The 15,686-nt window shown below is 42.4% G+C and overlaps 1 protein-coding gene across 3 annotated transcripts in view; it reads right to left on the minus strand.

The window, feature by feature from the left end:
- Positions 1-237: 237 nt before the first annotated feature.
- sema5a (sema domain, seven thrombospondin repeats (type 1 and type 1-like), transmembrane domain (TM) and short cytoplasmic domain, (semaphorin) 5A) overlaps positions 238-15,686 on the minus strand; it is a 192,829-nt gene continuing 177,380 nt past the window's right edge. For 2 of the 3 annotated variants that reach the window (XM_084152038.1, XM_084152039.1), the window contains 5 exons: positions 5,971-6,141; positions 5,595-5,750; positions 4,478-4,525; positions 3,898-4,109; positions 238-702 (listed from right to left, as the gene is read on the minus strand). In XM_084152038.1, the coding sequence (XP_084008164.1) occupies positions 583-702; positions 3,898-4,109; positions 4,478-4,525; positions 5,595-5,750; positions 5,971-6,141 (707 nt within the window). In that variant the 3' untranslated portion in view covers positions 238-582. The remainder of the gene's footprint in view (positions 703-3,897; positions 4,110-4,477; positions 4,526-5,594; positions 5,751-5,970; positions 6,142-15,686) is intronic. The other variant, XM_084152040.1, reaches the window with a different exon arrangement.

Consider the following 15,686-nt stretch of genomic DNA (forward strand, 5'->3'; position numbering starts at 1 on the left):
GGCACCAGGCGTGTCCGTATAGCCTCTCCCCAGAAGAAGCAGTTATGGGACTACAGACCAGTAAGTGGAATGTGACCAACCATGGAAAACTGTCAGATGAATTCATGCAAAGCAGTTAGGTGGTTTTCTTCCCCCCAGAACCAACACAGTTCAGGAATCAGATAGTTCACAGGAAATCAAAGAGAGATCCATCCCATTCAGACAGCTCTTTAAAACCTTTTTTTTTTTTCCTTTTTTCCCTTCCTTCCATGGAAATCGAAATTCCAGTTGTCTCCATGTTTGTGAGAGTCAAGTCAGGATCTTGTTGTTTTTTGTTTTCCGAAGTTGAACTTTCCCAGTGAACCCCATCAGAGCACCTGAAGGAAAGTAAAGTGGGCATGTCCCTTTGTTGACATCACTGTCTGTAATTTGATTGAATGGCAGCTACCAATGGGTCCCAGAGTAGGAGGGTCCCACATAAAATGTCACAAATTACATTAGAAACCACAAAGCGGAAAAAAATAGGACATAGTCAAAGTGAGTGGAGTGGGGTTGTTGTCTACACAAGGGTGTGTATCCCCGGTGCTGTAGCCCAACGAAGGGTTAATAGTCATCGTAAGTGTTAAGGTCCGTGAAGTATGCGTTGGTGTATGTCTTCCCGGCTAGCTGGGGGTTGAAGTACTTATTTCTTTCCTCCAGAATCAGGTTGTTCTTATTGAAAGCCTGTGAAGGACAGAGAGAGAATAGGAAGAGAGAGAGAGAGAGAGGGGAGATGGAGAGAGGAAGAGAGAGATGTGTCAGTGTCAACTGTATTGTAAGGATCAAATAATGATTCTGTCTAAATGGGAGAGTGCAAGGTAAAAGGAATACGTCAAACAGAAAAATAAACCTTGGTAGCGTTTATAGGACGACAACATAGAAATCAACAGGAGGTCCCTGCATGAATAAAGCGTTTCAATGAGCAAGGCCAAAGCACTAACAACAACAGGCTGACAAAATGATAACCACTGAGCTGGTGTATTATGATGAGGAACCATATGTCCATTGATCTCCTCTCTAATGTCTCGACATCAGCAGCTTTCATGGCTTTCACATCTCCACATCCTTGAGGACACGTTAAATAAAAAAACGTATTAATCGGAGAAAAAACTATGTGAACGGCTGTGAATGATTAAGCGAGTCAGAAAATAAGGAAAGGCCACAGCGTATCTCTGTTGTACCCTTCTCTGTGGTTCTATGAAGATACCACACATTTATGTGAGTTAAGAACACTGCTCTCAGTACAACCTCAGCAGTTTGCAAAATGGATGTGCGTGCGCCCCTCTGTCTTCTTGTCTTAGCTAAGTGCATTCTGAAAGCCCCTGGAGGTGACATAATTCAGAACTTGATGATGCTGCGTTTGTTCTTGATTGATGGATCTGTATATTCACTGATAGGGTTGCGAGCGCTGAGCACAAACACACATAATATTATTCTGTCTCGATAACATTTACATGGCTTGCACACATAGAGGCGACAAACATTACTTAAAGATCAAATAATACATTATTGGTTGAGTCTAACAGTACATTTCTATGTCTAAAATGGAACAAAATATACATTCTCAAAAGTCGAAATCTGTCTGAAACAGTAATATCTTGTATCTCTGCTAGTGGTCCCATGGCTGCACTCAACCATTAACCAGCTGTTCTCAGACTTCATCTACTCTGCCTTTCTTCCTTAACAATGTTTAATTGGCTAAAGTGTGATTAGGGAGTGTTTTTAGTGGGGTAAACAAAATCTGTTGAACAGTGGGGTGGCATTAGAGATAAAGAGAAAGCGGACAGCTACGGAGAAAACAGAATGAGTTACGAGTTCCCTTTTTTCTCCATGGTAACCCATCATTAGAAAGCCAAACAGAGCTAATAAGACAGAGAAAGACAGAAAAGGGAAAAACAAACACATGCAAATGAGAAGAGTCAGAACATAGTGGACGTTTTCGAACGGAAAGAGATGAGTGGAAAATACACTGCCTTCTCACAAGCCTATGGGTAGTCCTATGGCAGGGTGGGGGGCAACTCTGGTCCTCAGGAGCCACAATGTCTGCTGGTTTTCATGATTTACTTCTGATCTAGACCTGGGAGACCAGGCAAGTGCACTCTCTGTTCAGATTTTACATTTGAGTCATTTTACCAGACGCTCTTATCCAGAGCGACTTACAGTTAGTAGTGCATACATTTTCATACTGGCCCCCCGTGGGAAACGAACCCACAACCCTGGCGTTGCAAGCGCCATGCTCTACCAACTGAGCAACCAATTGATCAACATGAATGGATCAATTAAGAACCTGACCAAAGTGAAGAGTGATAGAAGAGGGATGACCTATCCCTAAAAGCACCAGAGAGAGAAGAGAAAACCAGCAGACATTACGGCTCTCGAAGACCGCAGTTGCCTTCATCTTGCCCTATGGGATGAATATGAAACAATGGGATTTCCGAGCAATGAGAGAGAAACTGAGTCTACCCCGACCTGCCGCACAAAGAAGCACCACAGGAAGTGGGGGCGCGGTGGGGAGGAAGAGGAAGGAGGTTGCTGATAGGCTAGGAGGAGGGTCAAGAGGCGGGATGTTGTAGAGGTCAGAGGTCAGTAGAAGGTTAGTAGAAAATCTCCAGGCCACGCATGGACACGCCCATGTTAGCAGACAGAGGCTGGCGCATGCCGGGGTCGTCCAGGGGCAAGAGTACGGACACATCGGGCTGCGGGAGGAGAGGAACGGGCAGCAGTCATCCTCACTGGAGCCACAATGGACAATTAAGTTCTACTGTACCCATTGAGGAAGACAGGTGGTCTGTGCTACTGTAGGTGCAGGGGACTACATGGTCATTCTATGCCCTCCATAAGAAAGGACACACTACTGAATCAATGAAAATGACATTCTTTCAGCTACACTCACTGCCTTTGTCTCAACGGCGCTCTAGTGCATAATCTTTCCGAGCTCACCTGGATGGTAAAGATATGATTTTAATCAAACAAAGAACTAAGTTTTAGGAATTATAGTGCCAGGTGTTCATCTTTCTCCTACATTACAAAATGAAATTACAGAATCACTATTTTTTCACTCTTTTCACTTTTAGAATATGTATATTCAGCTGTACAACCCAGCCATTAAAACAAGAGTAAAGACTGAGGAAGAATACGCTTTTGAAAAAAGACTAGATTCATTTTTCAAATGGCTCTTTTTGAGTTTCTCACTTAGCCAAACGAGCATTGTCCATATTCATATTATCTTCTATCCGTAGCTGCAAATTAGATTATTCTCACACACCAGACACTAATTACATGATAGATGGACACTTTTCAAATCTTTATTCTACTATGGAAACTGCATTCCAGTTCTGCGCCAGAGACGCAATTCACTTTAGATGGTGTGTCTGTTCAGTTATTTATAGGAGATGGATACTCTTCTGAAAGCTAGCTCTCTGTCCACACGATATGCTAACTCACATAAAATAGTGTCTCAACTTCTTAACCCCTTGCCTTCATATAATTCTCAAGTAAGTATTTCCAAAACCAAGTCAAGTGTCAACAGTAATCTCATCAGAGAAAATATAACTAACTAAAATTATTGATTTATTGTTGAGTTAAACCAGGATGATCCACTGATATTAAGCATCTCTTTTAGAATGAAGACCTGGAACCTACTCACTCCATATAAGTCACTTACAGTATGCATATTGTGATGTATGTTGTTAGTAACTTATGAGAAAGCAGTGTATGGCTAGCTACATGGCTATAGACACAGAACAGTGCAGTCACACAGAGTAGACGCAGGACCACATACACACAAGTACATAAAAGCTACAGTACTATAGACCAGCCCAGGCGTATAGGCGAGCCTGGAATATCCTAGAAGACCACAGAGTGTGATAGTGTACAAACCTTAATGGCTTCCACCGAGTCGTATTTGTCCAGTTTGTTGATGTGGTTGGTGATGGAGGTGTTGAGTGGTGCTGCTGAGATGGGGTGGATGACCGTAGCATCGTGAGACTGCTGCTGGTAGCGCTGGCAGTAGGTGTACACCAGTAAGGTGACCAAACAACCCATGATAGAACTACTCAGGCCTACAGCGATCATATGGAACAGGTTGAAATCTGGAGAAGGGAAAAAGAGAGATAAAAATGTTGTTAATTTTCAAGGGTAAAAATGAGCTGACTGCGCGAAGATTGATGTCACGTTAATAAGTGTGGATGAATTCCTTATTAATACCAACAAATATCACACTACACACTGCATTAAATATCACATTATCACACTACATTATTACACTATCACACTACATTATTACACTATCACACTACATTATCACACTATCACACTACATTATCACACTATCACACTACATTATTACACTATCACACTACATTATCACACTATCACACTACATTATCACACTATCTCACTACATTATCACACTATCACACCACATTAAAAACTACATTAAACCCATACACACTCATACCTCCGCATCTTCTCTCCTCCTGACTTGAACGAGCAATGGAGACTTCTGCTAAAGAGAAAAGTAAAAGAGATGCTGAACAGAAGAACACACTTGTTCCCCTGACAAAGTGGTATAGATAGTGTTGAAGTCTTTGGGCATTATATTGAGAATGAACCAGAGGATGATAAAGCCCATCACTAGACACCTGAAGAGTTTTATGATAAGTAGTGTATCAGGCCTCATTAAGGAAAATTAAGTACACAACCCTACTAACGACCCTTAATGGAGTGGCATTCCCATTAAAACAGATGAGTGATAAGAAACTAAAGACACACTGGTGTTTCAGAAAGATAAAGTGTGCACTCTTAGAAAAAAAGGTGCTATCTAGAAATTAAATGGATTCTTCGGCTGTCCCCATAGGAGAACCCTTTGAATAACCCTTTTTGGTTGCAGGTAGAATCCTTTTGGTTCCAGGTAGAGTCCTTTTTGAGTTCCAGATATAACTATTTTGGGTTCCATGTAGAACCCTCTGTGTAAAGGGTTCTACATGGAACCCAAAATAGTTCTACCTGGAACCAAAAAGGGTTCTACCTGGAACCAAAAGGGGTTCTCCTATGGGGACAGCCGAAGAACCCTTTTGGAACCCTTTTTTTCTAAGAGTGTACTCACACTTATCACCTAGTATAGGCCACTGTCATATCACTGGAGAAGTATTGAAGAAGTTATAATGTTTTATTTCCTATGGGGTGCTAAGTGTTAGTTAGTCCAAAGTATTCTGCGGTATAAAATCTATCTGGCTCTGGTAGCTTGAGTAGCATTGTGTCCATTGATACTATGTGGAAGACATCATTGTTGAAGACATCAATGGGTGTGTTTGATTGAGCCTCAGAACTCTGAGAGAGAGAGGAAGAGGTCTAATTATCCAGTGGTGTAGTAGAAATCAATGTTCTGGTGCTTCTCACATTACACCCTGTCAATAAGGGAGATCCCTGTCTGGACACACATCAATACTATCTGGGCTGTGCATGTGTGTGTGTGCGTGTATGTGTGTGAGTGTGTGTGTGTGCATGCATAAATGCATGTGTGTGTGTGTTTGTATGTGTGTGTGTGTGTTTATCAGTATGTATGTGTGTATTACCTGGTATAAAGTTGGAGTCAGGTGGGCAGGCCCTGGTCTCGGTGTGGTTTCCTGAACACTGGTTTCCAGTAGGGAACAGGACGTCACAGTGACGGACACGCAGCTGGGCGCCAGCACTGTCACACTGGGACCATTCAGACCAATTAGACCAACTCTCTGGAGACAAAACATAACCACATCAGATTACTGGGCTGCTGAATACACATGGGACCATTCAGACCAGTTAGACCAACTCTCTGGAGACAAAACATAACCACATCAGATTCCTGGGCTGCTGAATACACATGCCAAGAGACAACGAGAAAACGGATGGTCCGTGTGTGTTTGTGCATGCCTACGTGTGTGTGTGTGTGTGTATGTGTGTGTGTTTGTGTACCTGGACATGATTGTGTGTTACAGAGAGCCTCTTCAGTGTGTAGTCCCAGACAGATGTCTCCTCCGTAGGCTGGTGGGGGGTTGTTGCAGGTGCGCGTCCTCATATAGTGTCCCCCTCCACACGTCACTGAACACTTAGACCAGCCAGACCAGCACGACCAGCTACCGTCCACTAAACAGGTGAGAGAGGGAGGGGGGTGTTGAGGCAAATACTGAGTTGTTGAGAATAGAGTCCATGTGTGTACTGTACTGTGTATCTACATGAGTGTGTGTGTGTGCCCATGTGTGTAAGTGTGTTCCTGTGTGTGTGACGTCTGGTGCTTGGCATCACATGAAGGGAGGAAAAACAAGAAGGACTTGATGGTTAATTTCCCTTTGTTAATTAGTGGAGAGTATGGAGGGGGAGGAGAGGGGATGACGGGGAGAGGAGATGGGGGGTCAGGAGGGGGTTGTTTTAGCAGCTGAATGAAACAAAACCTGCTAGCTGTCACATCTGAACTAGATTCAAACACACACACACGTTAACACACACACACACACACACACACGTTAACACACACACACAAACACACGGTGTGACAGCCTGAGAGGAAGGAGGAGAGGTCCTCCTGCTAATTAAACCAGTGTAAACATAGTAACAGAAAACGTCACCAGGAATCAAACAGGAGACCAAACAAACAAACACAACTTTCAAGAATACTGTAATGTCTCGACGACATGTCAGGGAAGGACAAAACCTAATTGTGCTGTTCAGGCTTTGTCCAATAACCTAAAAAAAAGGCCTCTCAGTAAAGACTGGGAACAAAATCCTTTCACTTCATCTGAGGAGACAAATCTCTTTTCAGGACCATTTCAGAATTGGTTTTAAACAGCTCGGCCTGTAAGGCGCTGGCTATGTGGTAATTGAAGTTCCCCCTGGTCTTTGTCATCTCTGTGTAATTTCTCTATGGTAAACTGACACATCAGTCGATTCCTGCCTGCACATGACGGATAGTCTCATCTCCACAAGCCGCTGCAGAAAACTAGGAAAGATCCATTTGTTTCAAAACCAGATGGACTTAAGACTCTCTCTCTCTCTCTCTCTCTCTCTCTCTCTCTCTCTCTCTCTCTCTCTCTCTCTCTCTCTCTCTCTCTCTCTCTCTCTCTCTCTTTCTCTCTCTCTCTCTTTCTCTCTCTCTCTCTCTCTCTCTCTCTCTCTCTCGGATGGATTATGTCTTGAGGCGCAGCCTACGTCAAAAATATTATCACACTTCCAGACGAGGGCTAATTTAAGCGAAATTACTATTCATGATTATTCACACTATGCAAAGTTGCACCTTTCCTGTGAAATCGCTTCGATTCAGGTGACATGATAAGTCTCCATTGTCTACATCAATAGAACTGGAAGATGACTGCTGCTCCTGCAATTCAGGCCCTCGGAATAGCTGTATGCTTGGTTAGCTAGCTTAGAGTTATAGTAAAGTACAGTTTGTCATCTTTACCAACAGCATTCCATCCTTTGTTGAACATTTTAACTGGTTCTACTCAATGACATTCCTAAGGGCTGTCAACTTAATCTGAATCTAACTGTAGAATATTCCAGAAAAGAACACTGAAAAGGGAAACCCCTTTGAAAGATGTGGTGTCTTATCCTGAAGTAACCCTACAGTTCACGCCAGGTGAGTAAATGTTTGAGGGGAAAGCTAAGAGCTAGCTACAGTGCCTTCAGAAATTATTCACACCCCTTAACTTTTTCCACATTTTGTTGTGTTACAGCCTGAATTTAAAATGTATTAAATTGAGATTTTTTGTCACTGGCCTACACACAATACCCCGTAATGTCAAAGTGGAATTATGTTTTTTGGAATGTTTACAAATTAATTAAAAATGAAAAGCTAAATTGTCTTGAGTCAATGAGTATTCAACCCCTTTGTTATAGCAAGTCTAAATAAGTTCAGTAGTAAAAATGTGCTTAACAAGTCAAATAATAAGTTGCATGGACTGAGTGTGCAATAATAGTGTTTAACATGATTTTTGAATGACTTTCTGTACCCCACACATACAATCTGTAAGGTCCCTCAGTCGTGCAGTGAATTTCAAACACAGATTCAACCACAAAGACCAGAGAGGTTTTCCAATGCCTCGCAAAGAAGGGCACCTATTGGTAGATGGGTAAAAAAAAAAGAAGCTGACATTGAATACCCCTTTGAGACTGATGAAGTTATTAATTACCCTTTGGATGGTGTATCAATACACCCATTCACTACACAGATAAAGGCAAAGCCAATACAACACATTACTGAGTACCACTCTCCATTATTTTCAAGCATAGTGGTGGCTTCATCATTTACATTTACATTTTAGTCATTTAGCAGACGCTCTTATCCATGTTATGGGTATACTTGTAATCGTTAAGGACTGGGGAGTTTTTCAGGATAGAAATTAAAAGCAAAATCCTAGAGGAAAACCTGATTCAGTCTAGGAGAGTAATTCACCTTTCAGCAGGACAATAACCTAAAACACAAGGCCAAATCTACACTGGAGTTGCTTACCAAGAAGACAGTGAATGTTACCAAGCGGCAGAGTTACAGTCTTTACTTAAATCTACTTTAAAATCTATTGCAAGACCTGAAAATGTTGTCTAGCAATGATCAACAACCAATTTGAAAGAGCTTGAAGAATTTTGAAAATAATAATTGCCAAATGTAGCACAATCCAGGTGTGGAAAGCTTTTATAGACTTACCCAGAAAGACTCACAGCTGTAATCGCTGCTAAAGGTGCTTCTACAAAGTATTGACTCAGGGGTGTGAATATTTATGTAAATTAGATATTTCTGTATTTCATTTTAAATACATTTGCAAAAATCCTAAAAACATGTTTTCACTTTGTCATTATGGGCTATTGTGTGTACATGGGTGATACATCTATTTAATCCATTTTGAATTCAAAATAAAAATTTGGAATAAGTCAAGTGGTATGATTACTTTCTGAAGGCACTGTAGCATTAGCAGCTAAACCCTAAAGGTAACTGGGATGATTGATCTGCGATCAACTCAAAGAGCATTAGTGAGAATGTGGTGGGTCAGCATCATAATGCCCCCCCATTCATAGCCTCATTCATGACGAGACAGACAGGTTCTCTCCAGTGAATAAATTAACAGCTAAAATCACAGCTTTGGTTCTGTGTTGTGTGGCTGGTCTTTAATGTGTCAGCACATACAGTATGATGATGGATAGCTGTTGAAGGTGTTATCGGACACCGGCCGGGCTGTTAGTGAGATGCTAACGTAGCACTCCCTTCAAATAAGACTGATGATTAATAATGATTTGAAACAAACTCCTTGTTGTGTGTTTGTGTCTGGTGTGTGTGGTGTGTGTGGTGTGTGTGGTGTGTGTGGTGTGTGTGGTGTGTGTGGTGTGTGTGGTGTGTGTGGTGTGTGTGGTGTGTCTGGTGTGTGTGGTGTGTGTGTGATGCCATGTGTTCTCTTTAATCAAGAAGCTAAGCAGGAGGACTTCCATTTAGATAGCACATTTCCTTCTCCCGTCACTATGAACACTAATTTAATTACAATGCTTCCTTTCCGTTCCCCTCAGGTAGAAGACTGGAGAAATAGACGCATTGTCTTTGGCTTTTCACAACAGAATATGAGACACACACACAAACACACAAGTTAATGCATGCAAGAGCGCAAGTGCATGTGCACGCACACACGCATGCATGCACACACGGCTCCCCATAGCTAGCGGTATAATTGCCCTGAAATGTAATTACAGTCTTACACGCTGTGAGGATTGTGTCTCTGATTCCAGCTGTACATTTTTGTCTTCGTCTTCGCCTCCTGACTTAAACACATTCCTATTGTGTAGTTTTGTGCTTCATTATACTCATTATGAGGATATTTATTCTACATTTCTTTATTTCTTTATTCATTTCTCATGGATGTCTTATTACTGAAGCTTTCCTGTTTTTACTCTGTGTGTAAATGAAAAGCAATCTACAAATGCAATGTATTATTATTATTATTATTATTATTATTATTATTATTATAGGGTTGTGTGTGTGGATGTACAGTAAGTGTGTACTGTGTCTCACCTGGACACAGAGTCGTGTTGTGCATGTGTGTGTGTATGTACAGGTAAATGCCAAAATAAAGGAAACACTTGAGTAAATGAGGGATACAAAGTATATTGAAATCAGTTGCTTCCACACAGGTGTAGTTCCTGAGTTAATTAAGCAATTAACATCCCATTATGTTTAGGATCATGTATAAAAATGTTCAGTTGCCCATTATTTGGGCTACCATGGCTAGAAGAAGAGATCTCAGTGACTTTGATAGAAGGGTCTCAAAGGAGCATAGCGGGTTCCACCGTGCTTCAATATAAGTAACATAATAAAAAAATCCCCATTATAATCTGTCAATTTAAGATAGAGATATCAGGTTTTTGCATGGGCTGCATCTCAATCCACCGCATCCACCTATGTGAGCCTTCCGCATCTGCGGTGGAAGGTTGTCGAGCTACAGCAGTGTTTGTCAGACCATGAGACATCCTGAAAAATCGGTCTTCTCAAGAAAACGTCTGTAGCGTCCGACAAGTGTCACGGGACTCGTCTGAAGTCATGTGGTCTGTAGCGTCCGAACCGTTTGAGCTACAAACTAATATGACCCCACTATGGAAAGGGGAGACTCAAGAACACAATGGTTTGCTCTACGACCCCCACAAGTGTCACAGGACTCGTCTAATGGTAACCCATACAAACGAATGGAAGTATGGAGGTAGTTTTGTGCCAACAAAAATAAGGGGTTATGTATTTGTCCCCCCCAAAAAAAATATTTCCTGAGCTTTCATATATCTCCAGATATAGGACAGACACTTCAGAACCTTATTCCTTATGATACATTTTTTGACTGTCTTTGACATTCATGAATGTGTTATTCATTGCGTTTCTATGGGCTATTATTAGTAAAGTCATGCCCCCCTCCGTCCTTGACTTTTCCTAAATAAGTCTATATAACACACTGTCTATGTTAGAATCTTAATATCACAAACAGAACTGGAGTTTTAACAAATATTATGAATGGTTTTCCCCCATTGCCCGTCCTTCTTCCAACAGTAGGGCTTGCTCCACTCCTTCTTCCAACAGTAGGGCTTGCTCCACTCCTTCTTCCGACAGTTGAAAGTGCAGTGCCCAGCTGATAATCACCCCGATAATTGGCTTAAAACTGAACCTAAACCTAAACTAATTTCACACCTATAAAAACAGATTAAATAAATTAAGTAAAGTATGATGGGGTAGCAAGGGGGAGAATGGGTGAGTTGGTGAGCGAGGGGAAGCAAACGATGCATAATTATGTAATCACCAATTGTGATTGAAGAACAGGTGGTGCCATTCTATTGTATTCATCCATTTTAATTCTAATCTTAAAATGGTATGTACCCTATTTCTGTCCACTGAATAAAAGCAGTCTTATCAGTCTACTCTAGCCCTACTTGGAGTGGGCTACACAGTGAGAGCATGCGTAATTGTATATGCTGAACGTCTTTCAATATCGGGCAGCAGTTGAGGGAGTGACAGAGAATGTGGTGATGAGGCTTGTTGAACCTTATATTGGCAAGGGAAGAAATGTCACCATGGACAATTTCTTCACTTCACTGTCATTGGCGAACAAGTTGCTTGCAATTAAAAGAAGTCTGGCCAGCACAATGAACAAAGTGAGATGGGAGTTCCCTCCCTCTGCGCAAAATAACAAGACCACGGGGACGCAACAAAGAGAAAACCGGAGACTATTACACACTACAACCAGACAAAGGTATGTCAAAGTGTGACAAGCAAGTGAAAGTTATGAAGATTTTGTCAACTGTTAGGCCAAGGAATAACAGTTAAATGAAATCCAACTGATGCCATTGCGTGAAGATGCACAGAAGCACGAGCTGATAATAATTGACTATTTTTGACTGCTATTTGCCTCATGACTCATGACTCCTGTGTGCTTTGTTGACTATGACCTTGCTTGTTTACCCGCCCATGGGACAGACTATGTTTGTTCCCACATTCGGGACTCTGATTCTCTATTGCTTATACGGTCTCTTGGACTCCCATCCTATTCTAACCACCTCTCGCCGGCTTTGTATTAATGTTACCTGATGAAATTGCTGTACAAGATGATCTTGTTGCCATCTGATGCACATTCAAATGTAAAAAAAATAAACACTGCAGAGCTCTCCCTTTCCTCGGTCGTGCCCTGATTGTATTACTGCTAATGATATCTAGAAATGTGTATGTACACCCTGGCCCATCTACTGTTGTTAGCCTCAATTCTGACTTGTGCTCTGATATCTGCTTCACTGATTTCTACTCTCTTAAAAGCCTGGGCTTTCTGCACGTTAACACAATAAGTTTATTACCTAAAATTGATCAATTGAAAGTGTGGGTTCACAACTCCAATCCAGATGTGTTGGTCATTAATCAGACGTGGTTAAGAAAGATTGTTTTGAACACTGATGTTAACCTTTCTGGTTATAACCTTTTTCGGCAAGACAGATCTTCCAAAGGTGGTGGAGTAGCAATCTTTACCAAGGAACTTTCAAATAGCTCTTCGTTGACTGTTGCTGGGTGTTATCGTCCACCATCAGCATCGGCCTGTACCCTACCTGCCCTAAACTCTCTCCTGGCCCCTTACACTAAGTCTGAATTTGTCCTGCTAGGTGACCTAAACTGGGACATGCTTAAACCACCTGACCATTCCTAAAGCAATGAGACTCCCTAAATCTTTCTCAGATTATTAACAATCCCACAAGGTATGACTCCAAACGCCCAGAAAAGGCTACTCTCCTTGATGTTATCCTCACAAATAATCCTGATAGGTATCAGTCTGATGTTTTCTGTAATGACATTAGTGATCACTGTTTTACAGCCTGTGTTCGTAATGGCTACTCAGTGAAATGACCTGTCCTGATTTGTCATAGACTTGCTTGCCATTCTCATCGACAGGGCTGTAGTGGAACAGGTTGAGAGCTTCAAGTTCCTTGGTGTCCACATCACCAACGAACTATCATGGTCCAAACACACCAAGACAGTCGTGAAGAGGGCACGACAAAGCCTATTCCCCCTCAGGAGACTAAAAAGCATGGGTCCTCAGATCCTCAAAAAATTCTACAGCTGCACCATCGAGAGCATCCTGACTGGTTGCATCACCGCCTGGTATGGCAACTGCTTGGCCTCCGACCGCAAGGCACTACAGAGGGTAGTACGTACGGCCCAGTACATCACTGGGGCAAAGCTTCCTGCCATCCAGGACCTCTATACCAGGCGGTGTCAGAGGAAGGCCCTCAAAATTGTCAAAGACTCCAGCCACCCTAGTCATAGACTGTTCTCTCTGCTACCGCACGGCAAGCGGTACCGGAGTGCCAAGTCTAGGTCCAAAAGACTTCTCAACAGCTTCTACCCCCAAGCCATAAGACTCCTGAACAGCTAATCATGGCTACCCAGACTATTTGCACTGCCCCCCCACCCCATCCTTTTTACGCTGCTGCTACTCTGTTAAGTATTTATGCATAGTCACTTTAACTCTACCCACATGTACATATTACCTCAACTACCTCAACTAGCCGGTGCCCCCGCACATTGACTCTGCAACGGTACCCCCCTGTATATATAGCCTCCCTACTGTCACTTTATTTTACTTCTGCTCTTTCTTTTCTCAACACTTTTTTTGTTGTTGTTTTATTTTTACTTTTTTTGTTAAAAATAAATGCACTGTTGGTTAAGGGCTGTAAGTAAGCATTTCACTGTAATGACTGCACCTGTTGTATTCGGCGCATGTGACCAATAAAATTTGATTTGATTTGATTTAAAAGACTTGAATGAGCAAGCCTTCCTTCATGACCTGGACTCTGTAAATTGGTATAGAATTAGCTTGATCCCCTCTGTCGAAGACGCTTGGACCTTCTTTTTTGATATTTTCAGTGGTACTGTTAACAAACACTCCCCCATAAAAAAAAAGAGAATTAAAAACAGGTTCAGCCCCCGGTTCGACCAGGATCTGGCAGAGTTACTCCACCTCAAGAATTCTATTTGGCGAAAGGCTCGGCACACGCTTACTCAGGCTGACTGGCTCTCGTTCAGGCAAATGAGAAATAAGTGCACTCAGGCTATCCGGAAGGCTAAAGCTAGTTATTTGAAGGAGCAGTTCTCTCTCTGTGGGTCTAACCCCAAGAAGTTCTGGAAAACGGTTAAAAACCTGGAGAATAAACCCTCCTCCTCACAGCTGCCCATGTCCCTTAATGTTGATGATGTGGTTGTTACTGACAAAGAGCACATGGCTGAGCTCTTTAATCACCACTTCATTAAGTCAGGATTCCTATTTGACTCAGCCATGCCTCCTTGCCCGTCCAACATTTCCTAATCTCTCAGTCCTTCCAATGCGACTAGCCTCGATGCTCCCCCCTCTTTTTCCCCTGCCGCGCTACAAAGTTTCTCCCTGCAGGCAGTCACGGAGTCCGAGGTGCTAAAGGAGCTCCTTAAACATGACACCAAAAAAACATCTGGGTCAGATGGTTTAGACCCTTTCTTCTTTAAAGTTGCAGCCCCTATAATCGCCAAGCCTGTCTCTGACCTTTTTAACCTGTCTCTCCTCTCTGGGGAGGTTCCCATTGCTTGGAAGGCAGCCACGGTGCGTCCCTTATTTAAAGGGGGAGATCATGCTGATCCTAACTGTTATAGGCCAATTTCTATTTTGCCCTGTTTATCAAAAAACTTGTCAATATTCAGCTGACTGGCTTTCTTGATGTCTATAGTATTCTCTCTGTTATTCAATCTGGTTTCCGCTCAGGTTATGGATGTGTCACTGCAACCTTAAAGGTCCTAAATGATGTCACCATTGCCCTTGATTCTAAGCAATGTTGTGCTGCTATTTTTATTGACTTGGCCAAAGCTTTTGATACAGTAGACCATTCCATCCTTGTCAGCCGGCAAAGGAGTATTGGTGTCTCTGAGGGCTCTTTGGCCTGGTTTGCTAACTACCTCTCTCAAAGAGTGCAGTGTATAAAGTCAGAACATCTGCTATCTCAGCCACTGCCTGTCACCAAGGGAGTACCCCATGGCTCGATCCTAGGCCCCAAGCTCTTCTCAATTTACATCAACAATATAGCTCAGGTATTAGGAATCTCTCTCAACCATTTATATGCAGATGATACAGTCTTATACTCAGCTGGCCCCTCCCCGGATTTTGTGTTAAACGCTCAACAACAAAGCTTTCTTAGTGTCCAACAAGCTTTCTCTGCCCTTAACCTTGTTCTGAACACCTCCAAAACAAAGGTCATGTAGTTTGGTAAGAAGAATGCCCCTCTCCCCACCGGTGTGATTACTACCTCTGAGGGTTTAGAGCTTGAGGTAGTCACCTAATACAAGTACTTAGGAGTATGGCTAGACAGTATACTGTCCTTCTCTCAGCATATATCAAAGCTGCAGGCTAAGGTTAAATCTAGACTTGGTTTCCTCTATCGTAATCGCTCCTCTTTCACCCCATCTGCCAAACTAACCCTGATTCAGATGACCATCCTACCCATGCTAGATTACGGAGACGTAATTTATAGATTAGTAGGTAAGGGTGCTCTCGAGCGGCTAGATGTTCTTTACCATTCAGCCATCAGATTTGCCACCGATGCTCCTTATAGGACACATCACTGCACTCTATACTCCTCTGTAAACTGGTCATCTCTGTATACCCGTCGCAAGA

The sequence above is a fragment of the Coregonus lavaretus genome (assembly GCF_964263955.1).
Source record: "Coregonus lavaretus genome assembly, chromosome: 34".
NCBI lineage: Eukaryota > Metazoa > Chordata > Actinopteri > Salmoniformes > Salmonidae > Coregonus > Coregonus lavaretus.